The sequence below is a fragment of the Paralichthys olivaceus genome, chromosome 2 (genome assembly GCF_024713975.1).
Source record: "Paralichthys olivaceus isolate ysfri-2021 chromosome 2, ASM2471397v2, whole genome shotgun sequence".
Taxonomy (NCBI): domain Eukaryota; kingdom Metazoa; phylum Chordata; class Actinopteri; order Pleuronectiformes; family Paralichthyidae; genus Paralichthys; species Paralichthys olivaceus.
Window position 1 is genome coordinate 8,790,800 of NC_091094.1, and position 26,186 is coordinate 8,816,985.

Sequence of the window (26,186 nt, forward strand, 5' to 3'; positions counted from 1 at the left end):
TGCTGTTAGAAATATATACATCAGTAAAACTTTCAAATAGAAAAATGTGGATTTGCAGTTAAAAGCCTCTCTCTCCCCCACTCCCCCCAATCTCTCTTTCTCCTTCCCCCTCCCTCTATCTCTCCCCTTTATTCTCCCCCAACCTCCCTCCCTCTCTCTCCTTTACTCTCCCCCTCCCACCTTCCCTCCCTCCTTCCTCGCTGCAGAGGCAGTGACGTCACGGCGCTGTCTCTCACTCCCTTCCTGCTGCATCACAACAGCCGCTAGCAGCTCGAGTAGCACCAGTGACCGGGGGGGGGCCACAGGATTTATCCGCCGTCAGCTCATTGACAGAAAAAAGAACCCGACCACCCCGCGGACCTGCAGCGCCCAACGACGCCCTGACTCGGGGGTGACGGACAGGAACTCGGTTGCAGCAGCGCGATAACCCCGCTCCAGCTGTTGGGACATGGCCAGGCCGGAACAGGTTCTGCTCCTGGAGCCTCCGCACGAACTGAAATTCAGAGGTAGGAGAGGAGAGGAGGGGAGGGCCCGGCTCTGGAGCAGGGAAAGGAGGGAGGGGGGGACGCCTCTGTCAGCGGGGCGAGACGCAGGGGCGGAGGGGGGGCAGGCCCATGTTTTGGGAATCAAACCTGTGGTGAAGCTGCGGTGCTCGTTTTTATATTATCAGCCCCCCCCAATGAAACCAGGGAGGCTGCTCTGAGAGGACGGCAGGTCAACTGGCTAGCTAGCTGGATTAGCTTCTCATGGCTAAGCTAGCCGGGCCCTGCCATGCCTTCTGACTGCAGCCTCTAAAGTCCTCAAGCGTGAAGACACTAAACTTCATGTCCACTGGGGAAATGCCAACCAAGATACACAGGCCGCAGCATCATTCCCCTTCAATTTCACCGCCTTTCATTGCACACGAGCTGCTACATCCTTAGCAGGTGGAGCTAGCTGTCATTAGCCAGTGGTAATCTAATAACATGGCAGCTGAAAACTCTGCAACCTCTGCTGCTTCATGTAGCTGCAGGTCATCAACATACCAACGTCCCCACAGTCACCGAGACACATTCACTCTGTGTTTCAGTGTGAAGTACGTTACATTAACTCATGGTTTTATTGCGTTAGTTTGATCCTCATACAGTTCAGTGCAAAGATCTCACTTTAGATATGTGTGTACAGACAGTTTCACTCCTGATAAACCATGTCAATACGAGATTCAATCATTGTTATTGATCAACTGCACAGCATCGTCAAACGAAACCATGTACTCTGGTTTAAACATCATAATGTGACACATTTCCACCCAAATCCTTCAGTCTGCTCCTCTGTCAGCTTTCAGTTTCCAAGTTGAAAATGAGAACGCATGTAAAACACAGAGCCTCATTACACAGCCTTAAACACACAGTGACAGTACCTGTCTGACCTGAAAGCTGGTGTTTGTTCCTGCTGTTTTAATGTAAAATAACCCATTGTGTTAATAACATTCAGATCACTGGAACTAACAGTTAATTCTGCACCCAGGTTTCCTGAATATGTTCAACGCAATCCTGTTTCACAGCTTTTCATTTTGATGTTGGCTTTTTTTCTACCACGTGTCTAAACATCTCACTGAGGATGTTTGTTTAGAGACCATCCAGATGGGTTTTGGAAACAAGACATTATTGACAATTCTCTGATATTTTATAGACTAAATGACTCAGAGTAATCAAGAACATATTTGTCAGATTCATGAATAAGAAAGTTATTTATTTGCAGCCTGATTACACTGTAATAGTACTTTATGACAACATTTCACACATTAATGTGTGGCTATACTGAAGCTACCTGTGTATTGACCGTAGTAATGACGTGTCTTATGTTGTGCAGACACAGGGTCACAGTGTTAGAGTTCACTACCAGGTTGCACATTGAATAAGCAATAATATACAACAAGGTGTCCTGTGTGGGAATAAGGAACAAAGCAGACCTGACCCATGCTATAATACTTATTCCTCAGCAGAGTCTTTATTTATTATTATTTATATGTTAATTTTTAAGCACTTTCAGAAAAACCTCTGAGCACATTTCATTACAGTTCTATTGATTATTTATCAGTTATTATCTATTCTATGTTTCACCAAATTCCATAAAAAGTGGCACTCAACCTCAAACTAAACTCAGACACAACTAATGGAAACTCCAGTAGATATTGATATCTGTTTATAAACAGTTTTTCTATTACCCACCATGTAATAATGAGTGGCTCCCTTATTGGAAACAGATAAATAACTATATAACTGAAAGCAGATTTGTAGGAATTTATGGGGAAAGTTTCCAGCTGGACAATATAGGACCATTTACCATACAGCGTAACCTGTATGTTTCCTACACATCCATAAAGTGTCGAATCAGATGTGTAGTGTGTTGCAGACGGATTGACCAATGTGTCTTGCTCAATTTTCTTGACAACAGCACAAATCACATGCCTATGCATCAGGTCCCAAGTAATGTGTTGGCACGCAGTGTGAAACATCAGGAACTAGGAGTGAGCCGGTCAGTAGAAACTTGTAGCTCAGACCATCTGTGGACCAAATACCTGCAGATGTTAAGCTATGGACTTTTTAATTTTAATCTTCGTCTGGGGTAACATTAACAGATCTTTACAAAAGTCTTCCAGACCCCCCACTTTTTATATACTTTTTATTAAATCCAAACTTTGAAAACGACAGATTCACATATCAACTCTTCGTAATAGTTTTTTACGGCCATTTGCGGTTTTCTTGAGTTGGGCCGTGTCCCAAGGAACTTTCAGGAAGTAGTGGATCAGGTGTACAGTAGTCAGTGGCGTGAGTCTCTTTCATTAAAAGCCTTCAGATGTCAAGCCAGGATTGTGAGGCTCTGAATTTCCTCTCTGTTTTTGCTCACCGGGTACGGGAAGTGTCAGTTGGTCTGGATGTTTGTTGAGCTGAAACCTTATCTTCAATATGGTGTATGTACTAATTCTGAAATAGCTCCATGTTTTCATGCAGTGTGAGTCCCTCAACTGCAAACTGTTCCCTCGCCACAGTGGCTACTGTAGTCGCCTAATTTGTTGTTTCATTAGGAAACTACTTGATTAAAAAACTAATGGTGAGGTTTGTAAGGTCACTTAAGACCATAAATTCAAAATTATATTTGGATAAACGGAAGGTGGTCAAGTTCAACAAATGCATGTTTCACAGTTGATACTTGTTGAAGAAGTCATGAGTTCTGCTTTTTCTAAGAATCTTTTACTGCATCAGCTGCTTGAAAAACATCACCAGATCAACATGTTAATATGCTGCAACAAAGCAACAAAAAAAGCAAGACATTGTCTTCATTCTGAATAATATTTGTTCTATGTGGTTTTTAACATGTGGAAAGTCTGAAAATGACTCTTGGCTCACATTAGATGTGAGGTACTGGTATTTGTCATTGCCCCTAGAGGGGGATTTGTTGGAATCAAACTATGCATATCTGACCAGTGAGGGTACACACCCTACATTATGTGTAATATGCCAATAATGTAAAAGAAGACTCATTAGAGTCCAGCCTTTCTCAAAGGTCAATGCATTAGAAAGATTCAGTTTTGGTACTTTTCTTACTGTTGTCAAACTAGAGCTGTCACATCCAATGTATTATACCAGTAAAGTGAAGGGAAAAAACTATCTTACATCAAAGTGTAAAGTCTCTTCATTCATCATTTTAGGATCAATCAGAGTGTGATATCTGAATCGCTGCCCTCATCTTATATTTTCATGTTTCTTGGCAATCTATCACTGTGGTTGAGGTTTATACATCTGCACAGTTGCAGCTATTCATTGCAACTGTTACTTCCTCATGACTGAAATTGTGATGTTAACAGGAGAGATGCATCAGTAGGTGGGTTTCCACCCACTCCTTTTTCTGCAGACTTTCAATTTGTGAAACACTTGAATTTTTGTGTGGAAAAGTTATATGTTTTACCGATCCTTCTGCTCCACAAAAGGAACAAATGTAGGTGATGATGACTGTTATTGTTCTTAAACATGAAACAAACATAAATTCAACATTTACATCTCTGCCTTAATTAATTGAAGTTAAAGTGATCATGGCAGTGTAGACAGTTTCTAACGTCTTTATCAAGAGGACACATTATACATCCCTCTTCAACATCAATCGAGGGAATGTTGAAGAAAAAAGAAACAGAAAGCTTTAATTGTATCTGTGATATTCAAGTTACAATATTATTACCAATAGTCCAGTTCACACCAGGGTGTGTTACTAAGACATATTGTTTGGGGTTTTAATGTGAGAATCAGACTGGAAATATTTTTCTTAAAGTCCGACATATTAAAAACCTGCAGTAGTTGAATTGGCAGTAAAACCCTGTTTACCCACGTGTCAGGTCAAATAAAGATAACATGTGGCTGTAGATTGAATTTGTCGTAATTAAATCCACATCCAGAAAGGCTTTGGTAGACCACATTTAAATGTGTGTGCACACATGTCATATATTTTTTAAAGTGTTTGCCCACTGGTATTTTACTATGTTAATCTATCTGAACATTGCTATTGTTCAAACATTTCTCTGTGAGAGTGAGCAGTGTTTGCTCGGAGGAGGCCCTCTCTGCTTTGTATACAGTGTGTTTCCACTTTTTTGTGCTGTGCAGTTTCAGATTTTTCTGCCTTTTTGTGTTCTTTGCTTCAAGTATTTGATTATCCACATTAGTTTTTACATCTGTTGAATATCACACACTCCAGAGGACATTTCAGAATAGGTATTCGTCAAATAGTACACCCAGAACTGCCTTTACAAGAGCAAACTTTCCAAGTGTCTACCTTGTCTTCTTTCTTCACAGGTCCATTCTCAGATGTGGTCACCACAAATCTCAAGCTCGCCAACCCAACAGACAGGAATGTGTGTTTCAAGGTGAAGACGACAGCACCACGCCGGTACTGTGTGCGGCCAAACAGCGGAATTATCGATGCAGGCACCTCAATCAATGTCTCAGGTAATAAAGAAGAAACTTAGCCATGAAAGTACTGTAAAATCAAGTAACATTATTTATTTATTTATTTACCAACAGAAAATTTTCATGTGCAGCAGCAACAGTTTCTGAAATCATCAGTAAATCTCTAGAAAATGTGTTTGACAGGTTCAATGTTTTTTATCACATTAAATATAAAAACATTTGCTTGTTGCAGCTTCTCTGAGGGTCTTGCTTCTTTTTCTGTACATATCTGGTTATCTGACTACAGGTCAGACCAATTATGCAAGTTGAAAGTGTTATTTCTTGTTAATTTGGACTGCTGTTTCTACACTACAAGACTGATGAACAAAATAATCATTAATTACAGCCCCAGTCGGTACAGTAGAGACTTGCAAGACTGATTATCTGCATATCCATGATTGTGGTTTGATGTTAATCTTGATTAGATAAAAACAAACATGTGGCTCATTGTGAGGAAGAAACTAAAACTATTATTTATCTTGTATCTTAAATGGGTTCAGTCTTTTACATAAACACTGTACTCCTCTTTCATTACAAAGTATTTCCCATGTATTCTAGCCCTCGTCCCTCATGGCAGGCCTCATTCCCAGTCAGACACTTGGAGGGAGACAGGTACAGTCTAGTGTTTCCGCACTGGGCCTCCTTTGCCATTTTCAGACACAGACTCATTTTACAACCTCTCCTATCTGGTGTCAACAACTGCAAATGGTGTCACTGGGGCCTGCTGTCAGCAGTGGGTGACATATCAGCACAGTCCGCTCTGTCAGTTTGCTTCATTTTTCACCCTTATTAGGCTGAGAAAGGTCACAGGTTCGAGTCCCAAAAGAAGACCGCTTTTCTGAGAATGCAGTCTGCAAACGTGTAGTTGTCATGACTGGGGTCCAGAAATCACTGAACTGCGACAACAGGCATAGTCTGTAACCTCTCTCTTTCCAATCTGTCTTCAGGGAGAATTCAAGCCTACATAGTTCATTGACTTAACAAGATGGCAAGGTCTTGTGGGTTCTTATTTTACAGGCACTTTGTGCTTTTAAAATCAATATTATAAAATTTTATGGAAAAAGCAGAGATTAATTTAAAGACCCTACATGGTTATCTCGCACCTTTTTTTTTCTATTTTGGTTGCTTCTTCTAAGGAGTGTGGGTGGTGAACTTTCTGACATTTCTCTGACGCTCCTGTTAGTTTTGATGCAACTTATTAATGGTGCTGCTTCAAAACCTATCCCAGTTGCACCTTTTTATCCCCACTCTTTTCAATCCAGCATGCAATGGCAAATGCCACACAAAGCAGAATGTGTACCATCAGCATTGTAAGCAGTAAAGTCTAATAAAGACATATTTCAGGGTCAGACGCATTCACAACAACAGGAACATTTCCAGATCATTCAGGCAAGGGATGGCGCCTCGGTAGAGCACTTAAGAGGCAGGACATGACGTATAAATTCTACTGTGGAAAGCACAGTGTTTTTGTTTCCAGCACATCAAACATGGTGGGAGAAGAAGCTATTGACTCCTCTGCAATATTTATTTTTGCATTGGCAACAATACTACAAGCATTTAGGTGTATAGGCAAAATTAACAAAAGAGTCAAAAGAATTTGTATTCTAGTCACACGTTGGAAATGTCATCAATACGCCCACATTATTTCTGTGAATTCTCTTGTTTTTTGATAGTGGGCTGGCGTAAAAAGTTCAAACTGGCTCAGACAATTGTTTTCTCACATACAGCCCCCCTGGAAAATTCAGGAAAATGTAAAATCTTCAGTGCATGTCAGAAAGCAGAAGTCTCACCAACACTAAAAATATTCTGAAAGGACAAATAATCCCCAAATCATCCTTATTGAGGTATTCAGGCAAAAGTACAGGATTTATAACTTGCTGCAGTTCAGTTGTCTCGTATTTCAGATTTTTTTTTATAACAAAGCAACACAAAAGCTCCACAGACATGCACTCTCACTGAGGCGAGAGAGAACTGTCTGCCACAGGATACCTACAAACCTCAGATGTGTCATTTGCTGGCTTAGCTGAGGATAGACACAGTGCTTTTGAAGCTCAACCCAGCTGTAACTGTATATGTTGAATGTAGCCATGACCGCAGGAATGTTGCAGGGATTGATTGGTGTTATGTAGCAGCATCCAGTGGAAAAATATGTGGCGTGAGTGTTTCAAAAATCCTTGTGTCCACAAATATTGAGCTTCTTCTGGGAATTTGTCAGAAGTTTGTCTGTCATACTGGGGATCTATTATTATTCAGAGGGAGCCAGGAAGCAAAGAAAAGCAATTCCTGTGTTGCAGGTATCAGAATGAGCTTCTTTTAGCTCGTCTTTGCACTCATTGCTGATTTGTGTTTAATGACAGGACAAGAAAATGCTTCTCCTGTGTGAACCAACATCAGAGTCCATATTCATGTTCATCAAGCTGCATAAGTGGTCTGTCACCATATTTACAGTTATGTGCCACTGTCACATTTTCATGCTGCAAGTGTTGTGGTCAGAAACATCACTGTAAATTGTGTTGTCACGATAATCATTTAACATCTATTTGTGTTAAATATATAAAAATTCCATGTGGTATTTAGATTTAATCAAACCTAGCAGAAAAACTATATATTGCAGCCTTGTTGGACTTGACAAATGAACTAACATTAAATACACCTCAAACATTATAATCAAAGGCAGGTTCATTGTTTATTTAAAGTTAAAGACGTTTGATCGATGAGCAGCTCGATTGCTGAGGACTCAGGGAAGTGCACAGTCGACTGAAGTTTTTTGATGAATGGTTGTTCAGAAAATCGAAAGTACAGACATAAAATATTCTACATATACCAGGGGTGGGGAACCTTTTTCCTATTACAGCCATTTCAATCTTTATAACATCCTTTACCCGCCATACTAAATTATTGAACACATATATCACACTAACCTCTCTAAAGCGATGGCTGGAACTGTTTCTCTTTGGCAAGGTGTCTGATGGTAGTGATGATGATGGTGCTACATGCAAATGGTTTTCCAGGTTCTGGTGAGTCAGTGTTAATCAGAATCATATTTGCAGGCAACAGTGTTGAAAAGAACCGCTCACAACAGTAGATGGTCCCAAACAGAGATGCAAACTTCAGTCCATTTCCCCTCAGAGTGAAAAAATCCTCAGCACGCAATTCATTTTACAGAAGTCAAGCAGATTGAGGTTGTTGTACCGAGCTTTGAGCTTGTTGCTTTGCGATGGTTCTTTGAGACAAACAGACACTTTGGAACACTTTTACTTTGTGCAGGTCTAGCAGCTCTGCAGCAGCAACGTCCTCATAAGCTAGGTTGAATTAGCATGACCTGGACTGAGGTTTAAGTTTTTTAGTTTATGACTCCCTGACTGCTCTTTGGACGGAGCAAGACCTCTGAAGACATCATGTTGGACTCAAAGAAACTGGGATTGACATTTTTCACTTTTGTTTAATGTTATATGTTCTGTGAGTTGAAAATAATTGTAAATTGCAGCCCTAAATGGCACCATGACGTTTGAGCTGAGTCATTAATGAATTAATAAACTGTAATATAAAGAATCGTCTGCGGGCCTGATCTCTAATCACTTCAAAGTAAATATTTTGTTGTGATTCTGTTGTGAGCATCTTGTCTTGCGCAACAAAATTAATTAATGACAGGAAAGCAAAATGTCATTACCGCCCTTCCTCACCCCTCTACTTTTTCCATTCATCATCAACAAGCAGGCAGGCCATTACCATCCAGCTTGACCGTGTTGACTACAATTAGCCTCTGTGAGTTTTATGAATGTTTACCCAGCATGAAGCAAGAATACTAAATCATACCATTAGCAGAAGTTGTTTTTTCTAAAGGTGTGTTCAAAGGCTGTAAATCAAAGATGATTTAAATCTATGGGTTTTTTTCATCTCAGACTTTGGCTCAGGACCTTTTTGTGTTGCTCAAAGAACTTAAACGCTTTCCTGCCTCCCCTCTCTGTTATTGTCCCCTTGGACCCAAAGGTAGATGGCAGCACAAATTGAATCTGACTGAAACAGGACGTTCTCAATCTGTTCAAGCCGTCTGTTTCTGGTTTGCGATATTGAACTGCCTTGATTGCTGTAATAGTGCACTACGTCTCTGAGGTTTTCCACTCTAGGGAGAATTGGCATGTGCCATATATGAAAACCATCCTAATAGCTACACCAGCTTTGAAATTAGGAGGTCATTTGTTTCTAGTGAAAGCCGAAGAGTCACGCAGACATTGCAGACATAGTTGGTACTGATGTCAAAATATGCCTTTGAATTACACCCTCATTTAAAAGATCAGCCATCAATAGATATTTTAGTCTTTCCTAGTCTTCTACCCACTTAAACTTGCACACTGGCATAAGAAAGTGATTTTTAATCATTGTTGCAGCCTTAAAATTCTCAACTTGTCATTCATTGGAGTGACATCAAATAACACACCGCAGACTGAGGGGACTGATGTGGTGATGGGTTAAAGTAGTATTCCAACTCCACACCTGCTTTCTGTTAGAGTGATATGTAATGTTAAGGAAGAAAAAGGCAGAGTTGGAAGCTGTTAGCAAGATTACCCCCATGGGAATTTGTAGATCTGTCAGGGTTTTGCCGTCATGGTAACAGGAACATAGAAATAAATCATCTCGACCACTTTTTCCAAGCGGCAGGGGCAGCCCCTAGATTTTTGAAGACGTGGAGGCCCTAGTTTACTGTTTGGCAAATACATGGGTATTTGATACTCACTAATTCCTCTCAAATCCAAGGAGTGAACACGAGAGTTGAGAAGGGGAAAGAGATGGAAAGTTGCTGACTAATACTAATAGCTGGCGTTCCATAGGTACTTGTATTTAAGAGAGATGCTTCACTCAGAAACCATGTGGTTTACCTGCCTGTCTGCTGCAGTTTGGATGATAAAAAAGACATTTTTCCTATGGCTCCTGAGCATGAGGTTTAATACAGGGGGAAATCAAACCAGGAGAGTTGTTACAAAACAAAATTAACTTATTAATTCTATGTCAGGACTTCCTGGTATTATGATTTATCATCTGTGCCCTTGGTGGGCTCACGATCCCAGACCCACTGACATAACGTATCACTTCAATATTGCTACAGAGACTCTGATCCTTTATTCACAAAATCTTAGAATCTTTGTCTTTAGGTTTGCAGGATATGCCGACACTGATTATCGTTTTCTATTTCAGTTATGCTGCAGCCTTTTGACTACGACCCCAATGAGAAGAGCAAACACAAGTTCATGGTCCAGTCCCTGCTAGCACCTCCTGACATGACTGACATGGAGGGAGTGGTGAGTGTATCTCAACATCATCAAGTTATTTTTCACCATTATTCATATTATGTGTTCTTTCTGTGTCCTAAAACTTTTTTGTAAGTGGTTGCAGCTGTTGTGCAATAGTTGGATACAGCAGTACTTTTTTGTTTGATATTGTGACACACAAATGCCCATGCATATGAAAATACTAACACACATACAAAGACAACCTGAGCAATGGTAACAAAAGCGACACGGCGCTGAGGAAGAGCCTGGACTCCAGTGGTTTATTGTTCAAGCCTGTGACTGTAACAAAGTTTAGACTTAAAAGCAGATTTGTTGTGTTTTAAGAGAAGCCCACCAGTGAGAGCCTGCAGATTCTTTTGTTGTTTCACACAAAGGTTGGAGCTTGGGAACAATGGACAGAGTTGATCCTCCCTGAAAACAGTTCAGCTATTGATAATAATATAAAAAAAATACACACTGACTCAGAGTATAGTCACATTTACAGCTGAAGCTTGAATGAATAGTAATTCCAAGTATTATTACAGCAGTTGTGTTGTTTGTTAAGTGTTTAATTCCAATGGAGATTAGCTTCCATTGGAAATGTCCATTTGGTGTATGGTTCAGCCTTGGGATTACAATCCTGAAGGGATTTGTTTTAAAATAAAAATCAGGCTTCTACCTCCTACTTTGAATAAGGAAGGTTGAATATGAAACACTGCTTATTTATTGTGTTATTTTAAATTATCTCCACACCTAAAAAAAAAACCTAATTTATTTACTGACCAGCTGAAGGGCCAGGTCATGTTGATTGATCAAATATGTTACTGGCAGATATAGTTATATACATCGGGAAGTACCTAGAAAAATATGATGTAAATGTCAATATATATATTAAAAAATACATTAAATTGTTTCCCAAATGTTATTTAAAAGTTGAGCCCGACCGTTTAAACATGTAAAGCTGAAAGATGTTTTTGCTTCTCTTGTCTGGTTATGGATTTTTACCAGCCATAGCAATCTTTTCTTTTGTCTTTATTGAATAATTCTAGTGGAAGGAGGCGAAGCCAGATGATCTGATGGATTCTAAGCTGAGGTGTGTTTTTGAGATGCCACTGGAGAATGAAAAATCGGTAAGAACGTGCTCTTGCTTCCTCTCTTTGTCTCACCATGCTGGTTTTTTGTTATCACAACAGATTTTATGTCAAAGTGACTTCAGTGAATTACGCATTTCATTGCTCCGTTCCGAGATTTTAAAAAATCACACAAATTGGCTATAGCACACAATGTGTTGTATTTTTAATTGATGGTGTCATTCTTTATTTATGCTGCAGGTTTTCACCATGATGTTTTTTATTGCTTCTGTCTGATCAGTACATTTGTACGGAGGGGCTACATTATGAGGCGACAGTGTTTATTGTTGTTCTGCATCACCCCCACCTCTTTACTGCTCTGCTGTATGTCTTCTCTTTCTTTGTCTCTGTCCTCTGTCTTTATTTTATTTGAATTCATCGGAAAGTTTAGCATTAAACTCTCCCTCAAAAGCCCTTCAGAGGACCACTTTGTGCAGTCTCACATGCAGTTTATTATATTTGCGACTTTCTCTCTCAGACCCCACACAGCTGTAGAGACATTAGCTCACCAGCTTCATGAACACCGGGAGGGAGTGGGACCAGTGGTAGTTGTTTTCAATTCGTTATTAGCTGTGTGTGATACATGCACATGGCTCCCAGTCAGCACTGTGCTCCACGGAGTCCATTAGACAGATAATGCTGATAGAAAGCAGCTCGATCCACTTATGAAAGGCACCCCTGGGTGAACTCTTCTACAAACACAGAGGTAGGAGGCACTGAACAAGCATAAAAAGAGGCTCAAGCACGTTGGATGATTATGCAGTGCAGACTTTATACCATAAGCTTAAGTTTTGGCAAAAAAATGCATTCTTTAGAGCTTAAAGACTAAAGCAAATCACATCATATTCAAACCTTCCGGAGCACCGGGCCGTGCCGGCCAGATGTAAAAAAGGACAATTACAGAATATAATATACACAATGTAAGAAGCTCAACTCACCTTTATCTAAAACAAATTGCATATATAGGGAAAAGTATAATCTGTATGAGAGATTTCACAGACAACTCCGAAACAATAAAAAATAACATAATGGATGGCTATTAACCCAATGTGGATACAGAAGAAAAATACAAAGTAGAACTGATGAATCCTCTGTCTGAGTACCATTTGACAGAATAAATTCAGGAATACTATCACAGTGACATTGTGAAGATTGTTATAAATACACTTGTACAACCACATGTAAATTGGAAGAGGAATAATAGTAAGGACAAGTAAGGACAATCCATAAACCTGATTGTTGTACATAAAATTACACAATTAATAGATTTATGATAGAAACAAAAGTTCCAATCATGAAGGAGCAATATGCATATATCCGTATGATATAAGTATTATATAACTCAAACCAGTTTTATTGCATAAATACATAAACTTTGCAAATCTATTACACACATCATATAACAAAATAAAACAACACTAAACAAGACACTTGTGTTGTGCCAGATGTAACAATGATGAATATGAAAATGTATGCATGTGATACTAATAGACTTTTGGAAATGGTTCTTAGGAATGAGGCAAAAGAGAAATTATCATCTAGTGTGTATTTGTGTGTGTATATGTAATTGGCTTTTCTCTAAGAGAGAGACTAAGACTGAGTTACGACTAACTATGTTATTTCCTCTTGGAAGAAAGATGTTGACATGTACTTTATTCTCTATTGCAATTTATCAATCTCTCATTAAATCTTTTTTTATGAATGCAAGAGTAAAAGAAGACATTGCTTTTGAAATACTTCAAGGCAGTTCGTTTTTGTGTTTGTTTGCTGCCAACAGTTTTTAAAGGAGACGTTTTAATGTCTCCTTCAAGACGTCTTGTGCAGTCCAACAAGCAGTTTTCAGTGTGTTGGCAACGTTGTTTGTAAAGACAGGAGGTTTCAAATGCAACTTTGTTCCTGCAGGCCTGTGTCATTCATACATACTGTACATAAATGTCGCATAATGTAAAGTGTAGCCATGTGCCAGCCAAGCCATTGCTCAGAATTACCATAGAAACACAACAGTCCACATATTGTAACTCGTTACCCTGTCATCCACTTACAGCACGACATGGAGTCCAACAAGATGATGTCGTCCAGCTTGCTGAAGTCAGAGTCCTCTTCGCTGCCCTTCAAGTCACTGAGCTCCACCCTGGATGACGGAGAGGTGAAGAAGATCATGGAGGAGTGCAAGAGGCTGCAGATGGAGGCCCAGAGGCTAAGGGAAGAAAACAAACAGATTAGGGTGAGTGAGATCACTGGAAGACCACAGTCGCTTCATTTTTCTATTCATTTTGTTTTATTTTCCATTTCACTGGTTCATTGTAGACTCAGGCATCCCTTTGATCTCCCTGTCAGAAATGATAAAGAGGGGATTTGTTTACTGGAGGTAGTAAACCAGTGATGAATATTTAAACCAACTCCAAAGAATGCAGACCCTCGGATAAATACACGTCTCCAACAGATGATTATCAAGCCAGATTTTTTAGTTTTTACTAGAAAACAAACCTACGATGTCATCGATCAGACAATCTCTAACTCATCTTTTATCAATGTTAAATGACAATCGTCTCACTCATAAATCTGTGGCCTTTGATGCAGCATCACAGCTCTTTTCCTTGAAGCTTAATAAGTCACAAGATTATCTTTCATGAAAATGTAATTATTAAAGTGGTGACTGAATAGATAGAGCAGGTTGTACTCAAATCAAAGGTTTGGTGGTTCAGTCCCTAGCTCAAGTGTCTATGGGCAAAATGCTGAACTCTAGACTGCTCCCAGTTTTTATTATATTGCAGATGCATATTAGAATCCCATAAAAACCCGACATCTAACGTTATAAAATTCACTATCCTACACATTGGACCTTTTGACCATGGTCGTTCTACATTAAGTGTTTTGGTCCATTCCTGACTCACAAACCTGATTCTTAACCCAACCTTGACATATCACAAATTGTATGAAAGCTCTTAGTCTCTGGACTAGAGGATTCACATATCAGTACAACAACTGTTGACACTAAGGTGGTTGAGACTTGTGGGTCTAAAGTACTTTCCACACAGGAGATTCTCCTGCAGGACATACACTCCCTTTAATGCAAATGAGAAGGCAATGCAAATAAAATTCTACCATGTTTGCATCTGTTCCTGTATTGTTTATACTGAGTTTTTGGTTGTGAAACTGAAAAGTTTCCTTTCAAAGACGATCAGACAATGACTTGAAGTCAAAAGAGTTGAAGAACACTAACTTTTTTTATTTTGTGTATGTTTGTTAAGATATTCAGTTCACTATTCAAGAAGTTAAAGAAGACAATCAAACCAATGTAGGTTTGTCTTAGTGTGAAAAAAATCAATCAATCAAAGGTATTGATTTTAGTTTTACTGTAGCTTTATAATAAAACTAAATAAAACTAAAACAATGAATTTAAAATACAAATATTTGCCAATTCATTTTCCTTTGTCATTGATCGATAAATTGTTTCACCTCATATCTAGCTGCAGATTCAATCTTGTAACATATGGTTCTGTTCAGTCGATGGATCTTCAGCTTCAATCACAGACAGAAGAAGTGTTTCTTCACTGAACAAAGAGGAAAACATCCCTTCTTCATCTCAACCATCACTGAACATCCACATTTTTGTTATTGATCGATGTTCACTATCATAATAAGCAAATTAAGTGGAAATTTGAGTCACACCAACTTTTTCTTCCACATGGCTGCATATGAAGTGTCCTCCGCCCTTTGCTGTGCTTCTTTGAACAGAGAAAGAATCTCAAGATTGAGGTTCGCTTTAAGTGGAACTGCTCATATCTATAATCAGCAGCAGACCTCAGGGTTCGACGCAAGTAAAGAAACTGTGCAAATCAATGTGTGTGACATAAATCACAACCATCAATGAAGTCAGGTTTAAAATTGGGCTTTGTCAAGGTTTGGTTGGAAATGAGTCACATGCACACACGCCACAGGGAGGCCAGGAAAGAGTGTCCTCCCCTTAGACACCACCACCACCTCCTCCGCTTTAGGTTCTTGCCAGAGGCAGAACGACTGTTGGCTGCCCCTGTGGCTTAGATTAAACCAACAGAGAGCCCCCCCACCCGCTGCTGGGAAATGAAGTGCGTTAAAGCCTGGCGCCTTGTGCCATCCTCAGGGGATTTGGTTAGATGAAGATTTTAGTAGATCCTATTTCTTCATACTAATAAATAAACATGGTCCTATCTTGTAGACTGATTGACAAACAGACCATCTCTTCTTTATTCTCCATAACATCCACCCTGTTTTTATTTCTCTCCGACCACCACCTCTCTCGCACTTCCCTTCTTTCATCATGTCATAATTATTTCCTCTCCTCTTCTCTCCGCTTCAGGAGGACGATGGTCTGCGGATGAGGAAGAGCAACATGATGTCGTCTCAGCACCCCTCGGTGGGCATGAAGAAAGAGGAAGGGTTGAGCGCCCGCACCGTGGCCCTCATTGTGCTTTTCTTTGTGGTGGGCGTCATCGTGGGCAAGTTGGTGTTGTAGAGCGCGGCGCAGTTCGGGCGGCCGCAGCATGCTTTCGGGGGATGAAAACAAAACAAGGGATCTGGGATTTTGGATCAGAAAATGCCACATTCGCGAGGTGGGGGGGCGGTAAAAGTTTTGATTCAGTCTAATTTATGTAAAAAAAGAAAATTTCAAAGATGATGTATATGAGGAAAAAATGGAAAAAAATCATCTTATGAACAAACCTACTGTTACAGGTCTTGCCTCTACGTAATCATCACATAATCATTCTGGCCCTCTTCCCAAAGTCTCATGTATACAGATGAATGGTTCTGTGGGTGGGGAGTAATGGAAACATGATTTAAAGCTTGTGGTTCAAACGAATGGATTTTCTAACACCGGCGAGGTAGTGTTGGTGCGACTGCGTCAGTTTGCAATTGTGCGAATGTCATTTTACTGTATTGTTTTTCTTTTTCTAAATGACAGAGGCCAGGCCTTACGTATATATGTATACGTAACACCCCCATACACGCATACACACTGTACAGTATATCCAGGTGTTCCTTCCAGCTAAACCCCCTTTAAGGGAGGGATGTACCAGAGAGATGATCCACGCAGTCGGGGTTTCACAGAGGGCTATCAAACGGACTCCTGCAATCAGAGGCTTTGTAAAATCCGCTCGTCTTTTGGTTGTAGAACCTCGATCAGTGTAGGAAACACTACACCGCAGGTATTTTCTTTCTTCATGTTTTGTTTTAAGTCTACCTTACTCCCGTCACCTGGTGTTCACCTCATCCCCGCTTGTCAGAGGGGGATTTTTGATTGCATGCATTCACACACGAGTGTTGCATTTGGACTTTTGAATCTAATTTAATTGCTTTTATAATTGTTATATAATATTGATAATGTCATTTGGTTGTAGGTTTGCACAATGACATTTTCTGATTTTGTTTTTCTCTTCTTTTCTGTTGCATTTTTATGATTTTAAGTCAAATTTTATTTTGTTGTTGCTGTTGTTAGGGTTAAAGCATTTAAGAAATATCGCAGCTACCAGAAATGAGATTTGTATGGATTTGATTATTATATAAATGTTCTACAGATGAAAGACTTGCCTTGTGACCTGTTTGGGAAAGTTATTCTCAGGCCAAGAATAAACAAAACAAAACAACTCAAATTGTTTCATCTCCAAATTTTGAGGAATAAAAGCAGTGGAGTCACAGGAAAAAGAGAAATTGGTCATTTTTTTTCATAGTGAATCCACATAAGATGAGTGAACAGGTGTAAATTCCCCTTTGCTAAACCAAAATTAAAAGATTTTACTACCCCAGCATCCTTTCATATTTAGCAGAGTGGAAGATGATAGATTTGACTGGTGGGTAAGAGATGAAAGAGTTTCTGCTGTATCTCTGTAAGGTTGTTGGGTTGAGGATGACTTGCGGCTTAAAGGGAGGGCAGAGCAGACCTGAGCTACAGTCCCTTCTTGGGTCATCAGGCCTGGGCCACACTGTACTTGCACACAGTTCTTGTTGTTTACTGAATTCTGGTTGGAGTATTTGAACATTTAATGCAAGGAAAGTACTTCCAAGTACTGGAATAAAGTATTGTTGGTACTCCAAGTAGAATTTAAAAATCAAAAATAACTGTTCGTAAATGCTAACGGATCCAGGCCCAATTGTAAAACTATACTGACTTATCCTGGAGTCTCTGACCATCACCCTGAACATTGTAAGCAGTCGGGAAACTGTTTTGTATGTATATAAATAAATAAATAACTCTATCTGAGAAGAAGATTAATATACCTAGTCAAGTAGTCTCTCTGGTGTACAAAAACAACCCAACCTGGTTGGACTATGTAGCATCTTAATAAATTAAATGAATAAAACCCCATATACCCAACTGTGTGAAGTCATTTCCTGTCACGCACACAGGGTACAACGTGCTTTTCCTTTAACACCCCCTGCATTTAAATGTCTGGTGGTTGGGCTGTGGTTATGTGATGGGTTTGTCTTTACTTCAGGTTCACTTCATGTGGACTCAGGATCAACAAACTACCATGAAGAAGAATATGTTTCATCTGTTAGATGCTGTTGTGTCTAAATGTGTGGGGAAAATATTGATGGAAAATTAAAGATAAAGATGTGCGATGACGTCCATCCGCCTGAAATGTTGCATGTAAGAAGATGAATTGAACTCGAGCAAAAACCTCCAGCAAGGCCCAACAATCCTTCACACAAGTTTTTATAGAGAGAAAGAAAATTGTTTGACTGACAAGTTTCAGGACCAATGGTAATGACTGAGCTCTTAGTTGAAGGCTGGATCGCTTTCTGGAGGTCACAGCCCAATATAGCACAGCCGGAGCTCCTGCCATTCATGTATTCACATTACATCCAGGTCACAGTGACATGAATCTGTTTCTTTCATCAAGTATCAGTGACTTCAGAAAAGGTCATGTAATAACCTTTAACCACCTGGATGAGAAGCAACCAGACTTGTCCCAAATAATATTTTCAACTCATTTCCCCCAGATGCAGTTGTGTTTGCTTTTCCTTGTATTTGTAACGAGAGGAAAACTTTGGAAACACAGTAAAAACCTCTCAGTGTCGAACAGACAGACTATTCTTCATCTGCATTGTTAGAAGAGTTTAAAAAGCATTCTGGGAATACCTTCAGAGCATCACTATAAGTTCTAAAACATGCCTCAAGGATTTTAGTTTTTAATACCAAAGCATGAGTCGTTTAGAGAAACAGATGTTGACCAATGCAACTTGCATGTAAAGCCAATGATCAAACCCAAGAGGCACACTGTTATTGATGTTGTCACCCTGCGGTATATTTGTTTTAAAGTCTAGTATTCATGTACAAGTACACCTAAAATAGATTTTCTATTTTGTCACATTAGCTCCTCAGGGTGTAAATCAGACTAATTACGAGGTGATAAGTTTCTAAGGACGTCACATGCCCCATAACAAAAAGAATAATAATGACTGTGAAGTGACAGAAAACCAACTTGCTGTATAATTATGACTCTCCTGGAAGCCAGACCTGCTGCCACTGACATCTCAAGGCCAAAGCTGGCTTCTTAGTTGTTACCACTTTGCTTGACTTGGCAGCTCCACAATTTGCAGTGGGATAAGAGTGTTAAAAAATATAGCTTCGAGGAAATTAATGACCCCCTCGGATTTCTACAGGATCTGCAGCCGTGGTGTCGAATAAAATAAAATCCCGGTGATTCATCCAGTGTTATTGTATCGGTAACAACCAGACAGTGTTTCTGTCTGCACCTTGCGGTTGGAGGCAGAAGAGTGGAATTTGTGTCAAGAACCCCCCAGTGTGCACCTGGACCCGGTAGCTCCTCAGCTGTTTGGCTTGGCCACAGAAACACACAGCTGCAAAAGTCAGCGGTGGAAACCAACCGATGTGATTCTACCTTTTTACAGTCAGCTGGGAAATGATCCATTTCCAAAGTAAACCTCAGAAGAATGTTTCCAAACACCAAGAAGAGGAAAACAACAAGATGTCCTGAGGTGCTCACCTGAATGTAGAGGGTACGAAAACTTCTGCTGTGACCGTGATGCTCAGTTAGTTTTTGTTTTGTTTTGACAGAGCTGGATGTTTCCGCCTCTTTCCAGTCTTCATTTTAACATGTAGCATCTGACCTCATATCATTTCATTTTCACATTTTGGCTGTGTAATTATAATAACACATTATAATTTATCATCCTTTAAATAATCTTTTGCTTTTATTCCGCTTTCAATGAGGGAAAGTGTTTCCAGGTCACATCACGCACATCTTTCCATTGAATGTGCATCAGATGAGAGTTTAGCTGAGACATAATGACGACTTCATTAACTTTTCTTTGACTTGATCCTTCTCTGCTGTGACCTGGTGCTTCTCATTATCCATTCTGACCTGAAGGAACCCACATCAGACGCTGATCTCTGACCTCAGACTCCACGTCTTCTGGAGGACGCAGCTTGTTTTTGGAGGCTGTGATTGATCTTCAACCGTCCAGCCTCACTCTCATCCTGTTTCAGTGAATCTGGTCTTCATTGAGGTTCATACAATAATGATGTCTGGCTGCCCTCAGTGCTGGAGGATGCATAAAACTGTGCATCGGCCTGACACGCTATTGTTTTTCACTTACACGGATTGAACATTCAATCTCTTGCTTTATCGACAGGTTTTAACACGTTTAAATATGCCCTTCATTTCTTATTCTCCTCAAAGTTACACAAGTGTAACTGAATACGCGTCATGGCACAATCGTCTGGCACATGGATGAGCCGGATTTCATGCAAATCTACTTACAAGAGGTCCCTGTACGAGTTCAGCGGCCATAACACTTTGAGAAGGACGTGCAGTTTGCCAGTAAGGTTGGAGGCAAGACAACTGGCAGTGAGTGATGGAGTCTGGAAGAGTGGGCCTGCGGCAGATCTCTCCAGCAATAACCCATTCAATCATTTGTGTGATCTTAACCTTACAGCAGAAACATGACCCGGTTTAACAAGCCACCAGAACTGACAGATCGCACTCAGGGGAACGCGTCTGTCAGAACGAATCCCCCAAAGGCAACAAGTGTATTAAAAAGGTTGTCTTGAAGGAAATGTTGCATGTTACTGTTCATCTGTTGTGTGTGAAGAGTAGATAAGATGTTTTTTTTGTATTTGTGTTTTTCTGGGATCTGTTGTGTCCTGTGAGAAATGATAATGTTCATTTGACTATAACTGTTCTCAGTTCTCAGGTATTCTAACAGTTCAGTTCAGATTAAAAACTTTCATACTAATACATGTAATAAACCTTACATATACACAAAGATACTTCTTGTATCATCACTTGTTTCTGTCACTTCAGAATGAGCCCTTTAGGTTCAAAGGTTCAAAGGTTTTATTTGTCATCTGCACAACAGATACAGCGTACATGTTGGCAATGAAAATCTTAAATCCCAGGCACCTCAAGCAACTCAACATGTAATAGTGTCAGAAAAATAAGAGTAACTAAAAATACAAATACCAATACACTAGTGCAAATAAACAATAAAGTACAAATCTCATTAACTAGTGCAAACAATAAAATAAAACATTATAAGGTGCCAAAGTGAAATATATACATGTGCAGTCAGGATTTAGCAGCAGTTATGGGGAGGTATTAACAGATATGAATTATTGTACTCATTATATTTTTATATGAGGTTAGAAATATGATGAATAGAAGGATGTGACAGAATATTATTATAAACTAAACAAATAAAATGTATATATGTACTCCATGAGTCTGTCAAGTTGCAACACCATGTTTCTAGCGTAGCCCAGATTGGACAAACCAAGCATTCTCGAAAAGGCCACCATACATTCTGCAATCTGCAACATCACCACTAGATGCCACTAAATCCCACATACTGTAACAAAGTAGAAAAAAGCAAATCCCTGGCTGTTTCGTGGTGTTGGATCTGTTCGGTGGTTGGTTAAGTATTCAAGCATGAGGTCATGACAGAAAGGAGCCCCCTTTTTGTTTGGCGTGAGATGAAGCAGGCAGTCGCTGCCCTGCGCTGCAGCTCTGTGGGTAGAAACACTTTGTGCATTTGTCCTGAAGCCAAAAAGACACATTTCTCAATAGAAACTCATTTGTTTCAACTGAGGCCGTCAACTTATGGCAGATGCTATCTTTTATGAGGCAGCTGCAGCTCATATTCTTATAGAAATAATGGGATTTTCTTAACAGAGCCTGAAATTTGAATGAGTGAGAGCGGTTGGACGTTACCCGTACTACTGCACTGATGTCATCTCAGCGATGTGTGTGTGTGTGTGTGTGTGTGTTAACTGGATATGCAAGATTTTTATGGGCAGGCTGGAGATGGGAGGGGAAGAAAAATCCCTATGCTGTGTTTTCTATTGAGTCTCCATCCAAAAGCATCGCTGACTCTTTCTTACCAGAACATTTATCAGACTAAACCACCAAACTGTATGTGGTTTGGAAAATTGGTTTAGCTGAAAGGAAAGTCCTTAGGGCTTGTTTTGTTTTCTTTTCTTTTTACAGTCCATAGGAACATTCTTCCAAAAGTCATATTACAACGTTTTGGGTCCTTTGCAATCCAACCTCTACAGAAAGTCTAAAGTCAAACAACAAACCTAAGAGATTTATTTTCATAAATGTCAGCTAAAACCTCACATGTGTTGCAGAGATCCATGTGAACAACGTGAACTGCACACAGGACAGATTTTCATGGTTTTTCTCCTGTGGCCCTTTAGAGTTTCCTCATCACATTTGTTGCTGGATTGACATCATTTTGGACGTGATTTCTAGTCTGGAGGATTTCAACTGCTTGTTCAGTGAAGGAATTTTGGCCAGTTCACTTGTGTATGACCACGTGTCACCTTAATTCTTGTGTTACTTGGTTTGATACCAAAATATTAAGTAATTCAAAGTTTCACACAATGAAACATTTTTATTTTTTCTCAACGGAGGAGTTTTGGGAAATGTTCTCATTCTCCGTCTTTCCAGCACTTGAGAAGATCAAACTACTCTCATGTTAGTCTGTTAAATATTATATAGTAGACTTCAACAAACAGATGGTTATTTTTCAATGAGGATGTATAATGTGTAACTTACTGAGCTTCAGAGGTGGTGGAAAGTGTTAACCCATCAATCAAAGCTTTACTTATATAACATCTTTCATGCAGGTTAGTGCCGTGCTTCACATACGATTGACAATATTATAAGACAGACCAGAAAGAAAGAATAAGACCAAATGAAATAATTAAAACAATCATAAACAATTAAACCCAATTAAACCTCATGACAGAGCCATATGAGCTCTTTTCTACTTTTTCTATTTTAATGCTATGTGGAAAGTAGCTAAAATACTAATACTTCACTTGACTACTTTGATTTGTTTTTATACTTTTAGTAACTGATGTAATGCAATATAATGTGAGATAGAAATACAGTAACCTGTTGAAACATAACTTTAGGTAATGTAATGAAACACAACATAAAATAACGTGACGTAATGTGACGTAGCATTAAATAACTTAAAGTACACATTTTATATGCATTGATTCACATTAAATTAAATCACAGAGTAGAAAATAGATTTAGCTCCACTGGACTTAGCAACAACATTAAAATACTGCTTTCACATGAATACTTTCATATTCATGTAACTTTAGCTGATGCTATTTTCACTTAATCAACATTTGGAAGGCAGGACTTTTATTTCAAATGAAGTATTTTGCACTCCAGTTTGTGACCACACAGTTTTTCTTGTGACCCTTTGGCAGGCGCCCATTTCCGAGGCTGGAAACCACTGGACGGAACTATAATGGTGAAGTAATACAAATTAACCTCATCTTAATACCATTAGTTCACATAATGACTCAAATTAACCTTGTGCAAACACACACACAAATGCATCCAGAACGCAATCATGCTTTTTACTTTACTTACTGCTTTGGGTCTGTGTTTTATCTGCTTGTGTTCTGTGGATGCGTTTAATAATCGTCCACCGGGCCTGATTACTAACAGGTTGGCCCTGCGCTCCTCTCCGCCCTCACAGTCTACTTTATGGCGCACAACAGAAACCACGAACAGACGATGAAAAACTGTGCTGCCCCCCCAGCCCTGCTCTCAGTTATCATCACCATCCAGCCATCTCTATGCAGTTACCACTGGATTCACTGGTTTCAACAAAGATTTATCCAGGTTCGGAGTCGGCCCAACTTCATATTGCTCACATTATTGTGCGGAGAAATGCCATTCATCCACCCTCAGTTTTTCTTTCAATCAGTGTCTGTTCCTTTTTTGTGTGTTGGCTTGTGGGGGTTACAGACCTATATACTCCATCCAAGCCTGGAGGATGACCTCATGGGGCGAGCAGCTGCCATCACCATTCTCGCAGGAGTTAATAGGAACAGTATGTAGCCTCTGGAACAGACTACCTCCTGCTTTCTTTTTTCTTTCTTTCTTTGTCCCCTCCAGTTCAACACCAAAGGGCCAACTAACATCATTTTACCTTCCTTCATAGTGTATTTAGATTGTTTTTGAAAACCACCTCCCTCCGTTCTCATTCATTCTGCCTCATTTTAAAGATGTATGACAGATAAAACCCACCAAGGCAGAATAGTGTAATGTAATCCTGATGTAGCTCTAATCAATCATTTTGTCTTAATGACTACTTGTAAGTGAATGACGTGACAGCCCCATGTATCATTCCACTCTGCAGCAACTGAGCTTTTCAGTGTCTTTTAGCTTTTGTTTTGCTCTCATGGCAGAAAGCCCTCACTGCTGTCTGTGCTCCATTTTGGGCTGCGGCACTCATGCATCTGTTTTCAGAGATAAAGCTACAAGACTGAACTGTTTGCAAAGTCCAGAGGTCTTTAGGTTTTCACCTGATGATTGCACCATTTCAAGTCATTTCAGGGTAAAATGAAGCTAAGATGTTACTTTCATGTTATGCTTCATACACATGCTTCAGAAATGAATGAATTGTGGCTTTAAGATGAATCAGGTTGATTCTAAAGGCAAAGCAGGGTCACCATCTCCATCTCCTCTTGTTGCCTTGACTGCTTTTCATTCTGAAAAAAGCCTTCAAGTCTTGCCTCAGTGAATTAGCTTGTTAGCAGCTACGTCAGCTGATGAGCATAGTGGAGACCTTTTAAGTTGATAGAAGATAATCTTATCAACAGAGCTAAAAGAAGCATGGATTTTGGACTTGATCATGTTTATTTAAACTTGTTTTTCCAGTTAAGCTCACTGCAGGGGGGTTAGGGTACAGACATTCTAATGAATGAATCCTTGCATTTCTGATTTTATACTTTTACTTCACTCGTGGGGAATATTGCGAAACATAATATAATATAACTGACGCAACGCAACATAGTGTGACATAAAAATAATGCAACATAACATAAGGAAATTCAACGTAACATATTTATATTTAATGTAGCCTCTATTAAGGAGTCTTAATTAGTGTGTTTTCTGCTTCTTCCAATTAACCTGTCAGTTTATAATCATTTTACCAGAATTCTTCTCCATGCATCAAAGCTGGAAACTGAGTTGAACTGAAATGCCTGCAGTCATTTTGTAGAAGCAGGTGTAAGGATTTTACAAATGGAAGATATCTCGGTGGAGCATGACGCTTCGCTTGATTCAGTCATAACACAGACAATCTGGATTTATACATATATATATATATATATATATATATATTCCTCTGTTGCCTCCTAACTGCTGCTTCTCTCGGCTCATTAACTGTCAGAGCAACTGCAAAATCTATTTTGTGGGCCGGCGGCTGTGCACTCTCATGATACTGTGTGCATCCAATCTGATATCCTTCTGTGTGGTTCCAGCAGTTGGAATATCGTGTGTAATGTGTGAGCCTTGTGACAGTTATTTGGCAGATAAAATGGCCGCGCACTCACCTTCTATCTGGGCTTTGAATCATATGAACACCAGAGAGACGACAAAATCCTGCTGATCCGAAAGCCCCAATCTTCTGTTTGCTTTTTGAAAAAGTAAAACTGCAGCTTTGGGACACACCACAAATAAACTCTCATGTCTGCTTGTCTCGGTTGTTCCCTCCACCACTTTGTCCAGACTGAGAAATCTCAACAATGACTCAGTGACCATGAAATGTTGTACACACATTCATGGTTATCCTGATGATGAATCCCACTGACAAGTGTGAGCCTCTGATTTTTCTTTTAGCATGACCGTAAGGTTAATATTTGTGGTTTGGCATATTTGAACAACTGTTGGATGGATCACCGTGAAATTTGCTACAGACTCACATGTCCCCCTCAGGAGGAATAGGCCTTTTTCATAGCTGAGATTTTAGCATGTCATAGTACAAAAAGACATTACTAAGTCAGAATAATTGTAAGTTTTTCTGTCTCATAGACTGGGATAAAAGTGTCTCCATTTCATTGCACAAAAATGAAGTTAAAACATCCAGAATCTATACCTCCCATTCACTTCTAATCTGTGCGAGCGGGGAAGCGAATAAAACATTTGCTTCCTGTGATGAAGCAAATCACAGCACGGCTCTGCGTGGAGTTTGTCTTTGGTGAACTTTGACCTGTGATATTGGGACCATGCCCTAATGGTGCCACCATCTTGCACTTGTCACGTTACAATTTGGAGCCTGCGTCTGAGCCGTAGTGATCGCGGTGTGGAGTGGTGGTATTGCGGTTCTGCAGAAACAACTGCTCGACCAATCAGCTGACAATTAGTTTGGTTCATGTCCCATCTGCTAACATGGGGAGCATGGATTATTACTCATACTGCAGCTGATTATTTGGCTTCACTCGTGGGAAGATTTAATATATATGTATATATAAATGTAAACATTGTCACTGTGTT

General features: G+C 39.7%; 1 protein-coding gene across 1 annotated transcript; it reads left to right on the forward strand.

The window, feature by feature from the left end:
- Window positions 1-183: 183 nt before the first annotated feature.
- Window positions 184-17,716, forward strand: LOC109635584 (vesicle-associated membrane protein-associated protein B-like). The gene is made up of 6 exons (XM_020096870.2): window positions 184-506; window positions 4,824-4,976; window positions 10,170-10,273; window positions 11,293-11,373; window positions 13,418-13,597; window positions 15,713-17,716. Exons 1-6 carry the CDS (start codon window positions 449-451, stop codon window positions 15,866-15,868), a joined length of 732 nt encoding a protein of 243 aa, XP_019952429.1. The 5' UTR covers window positions 184-448; the 3' UTR covers window positions 15,869-17,716.
- The last annotated feature ends 8,470 nt before the right edge of the window (window positions 17,717-26,186 follow it).

Coding starts and splice junctions, on each gene's coding strand:
- LOC109635584 (XM_020096870.2), top strand. CDS start 449: ATGGCCAGGCCGGAACAGGTTCTGCTCCTGGAGCCTCCGCACGAACTG. Junction 507..4,823: donor GCACGAACTGAAATTCAGAG/GTAGGAGAGGAG, acceptor CTTTCTTCACAG/GTCCATTCTCAGATGTGGTC. Junction 11,374..13,417: donor CACTGGAGAATGAAAAATCG/GTAAGAACGTGC, acceptor ATCCACTTACAG/CACGACATGGAGTCCAACAA.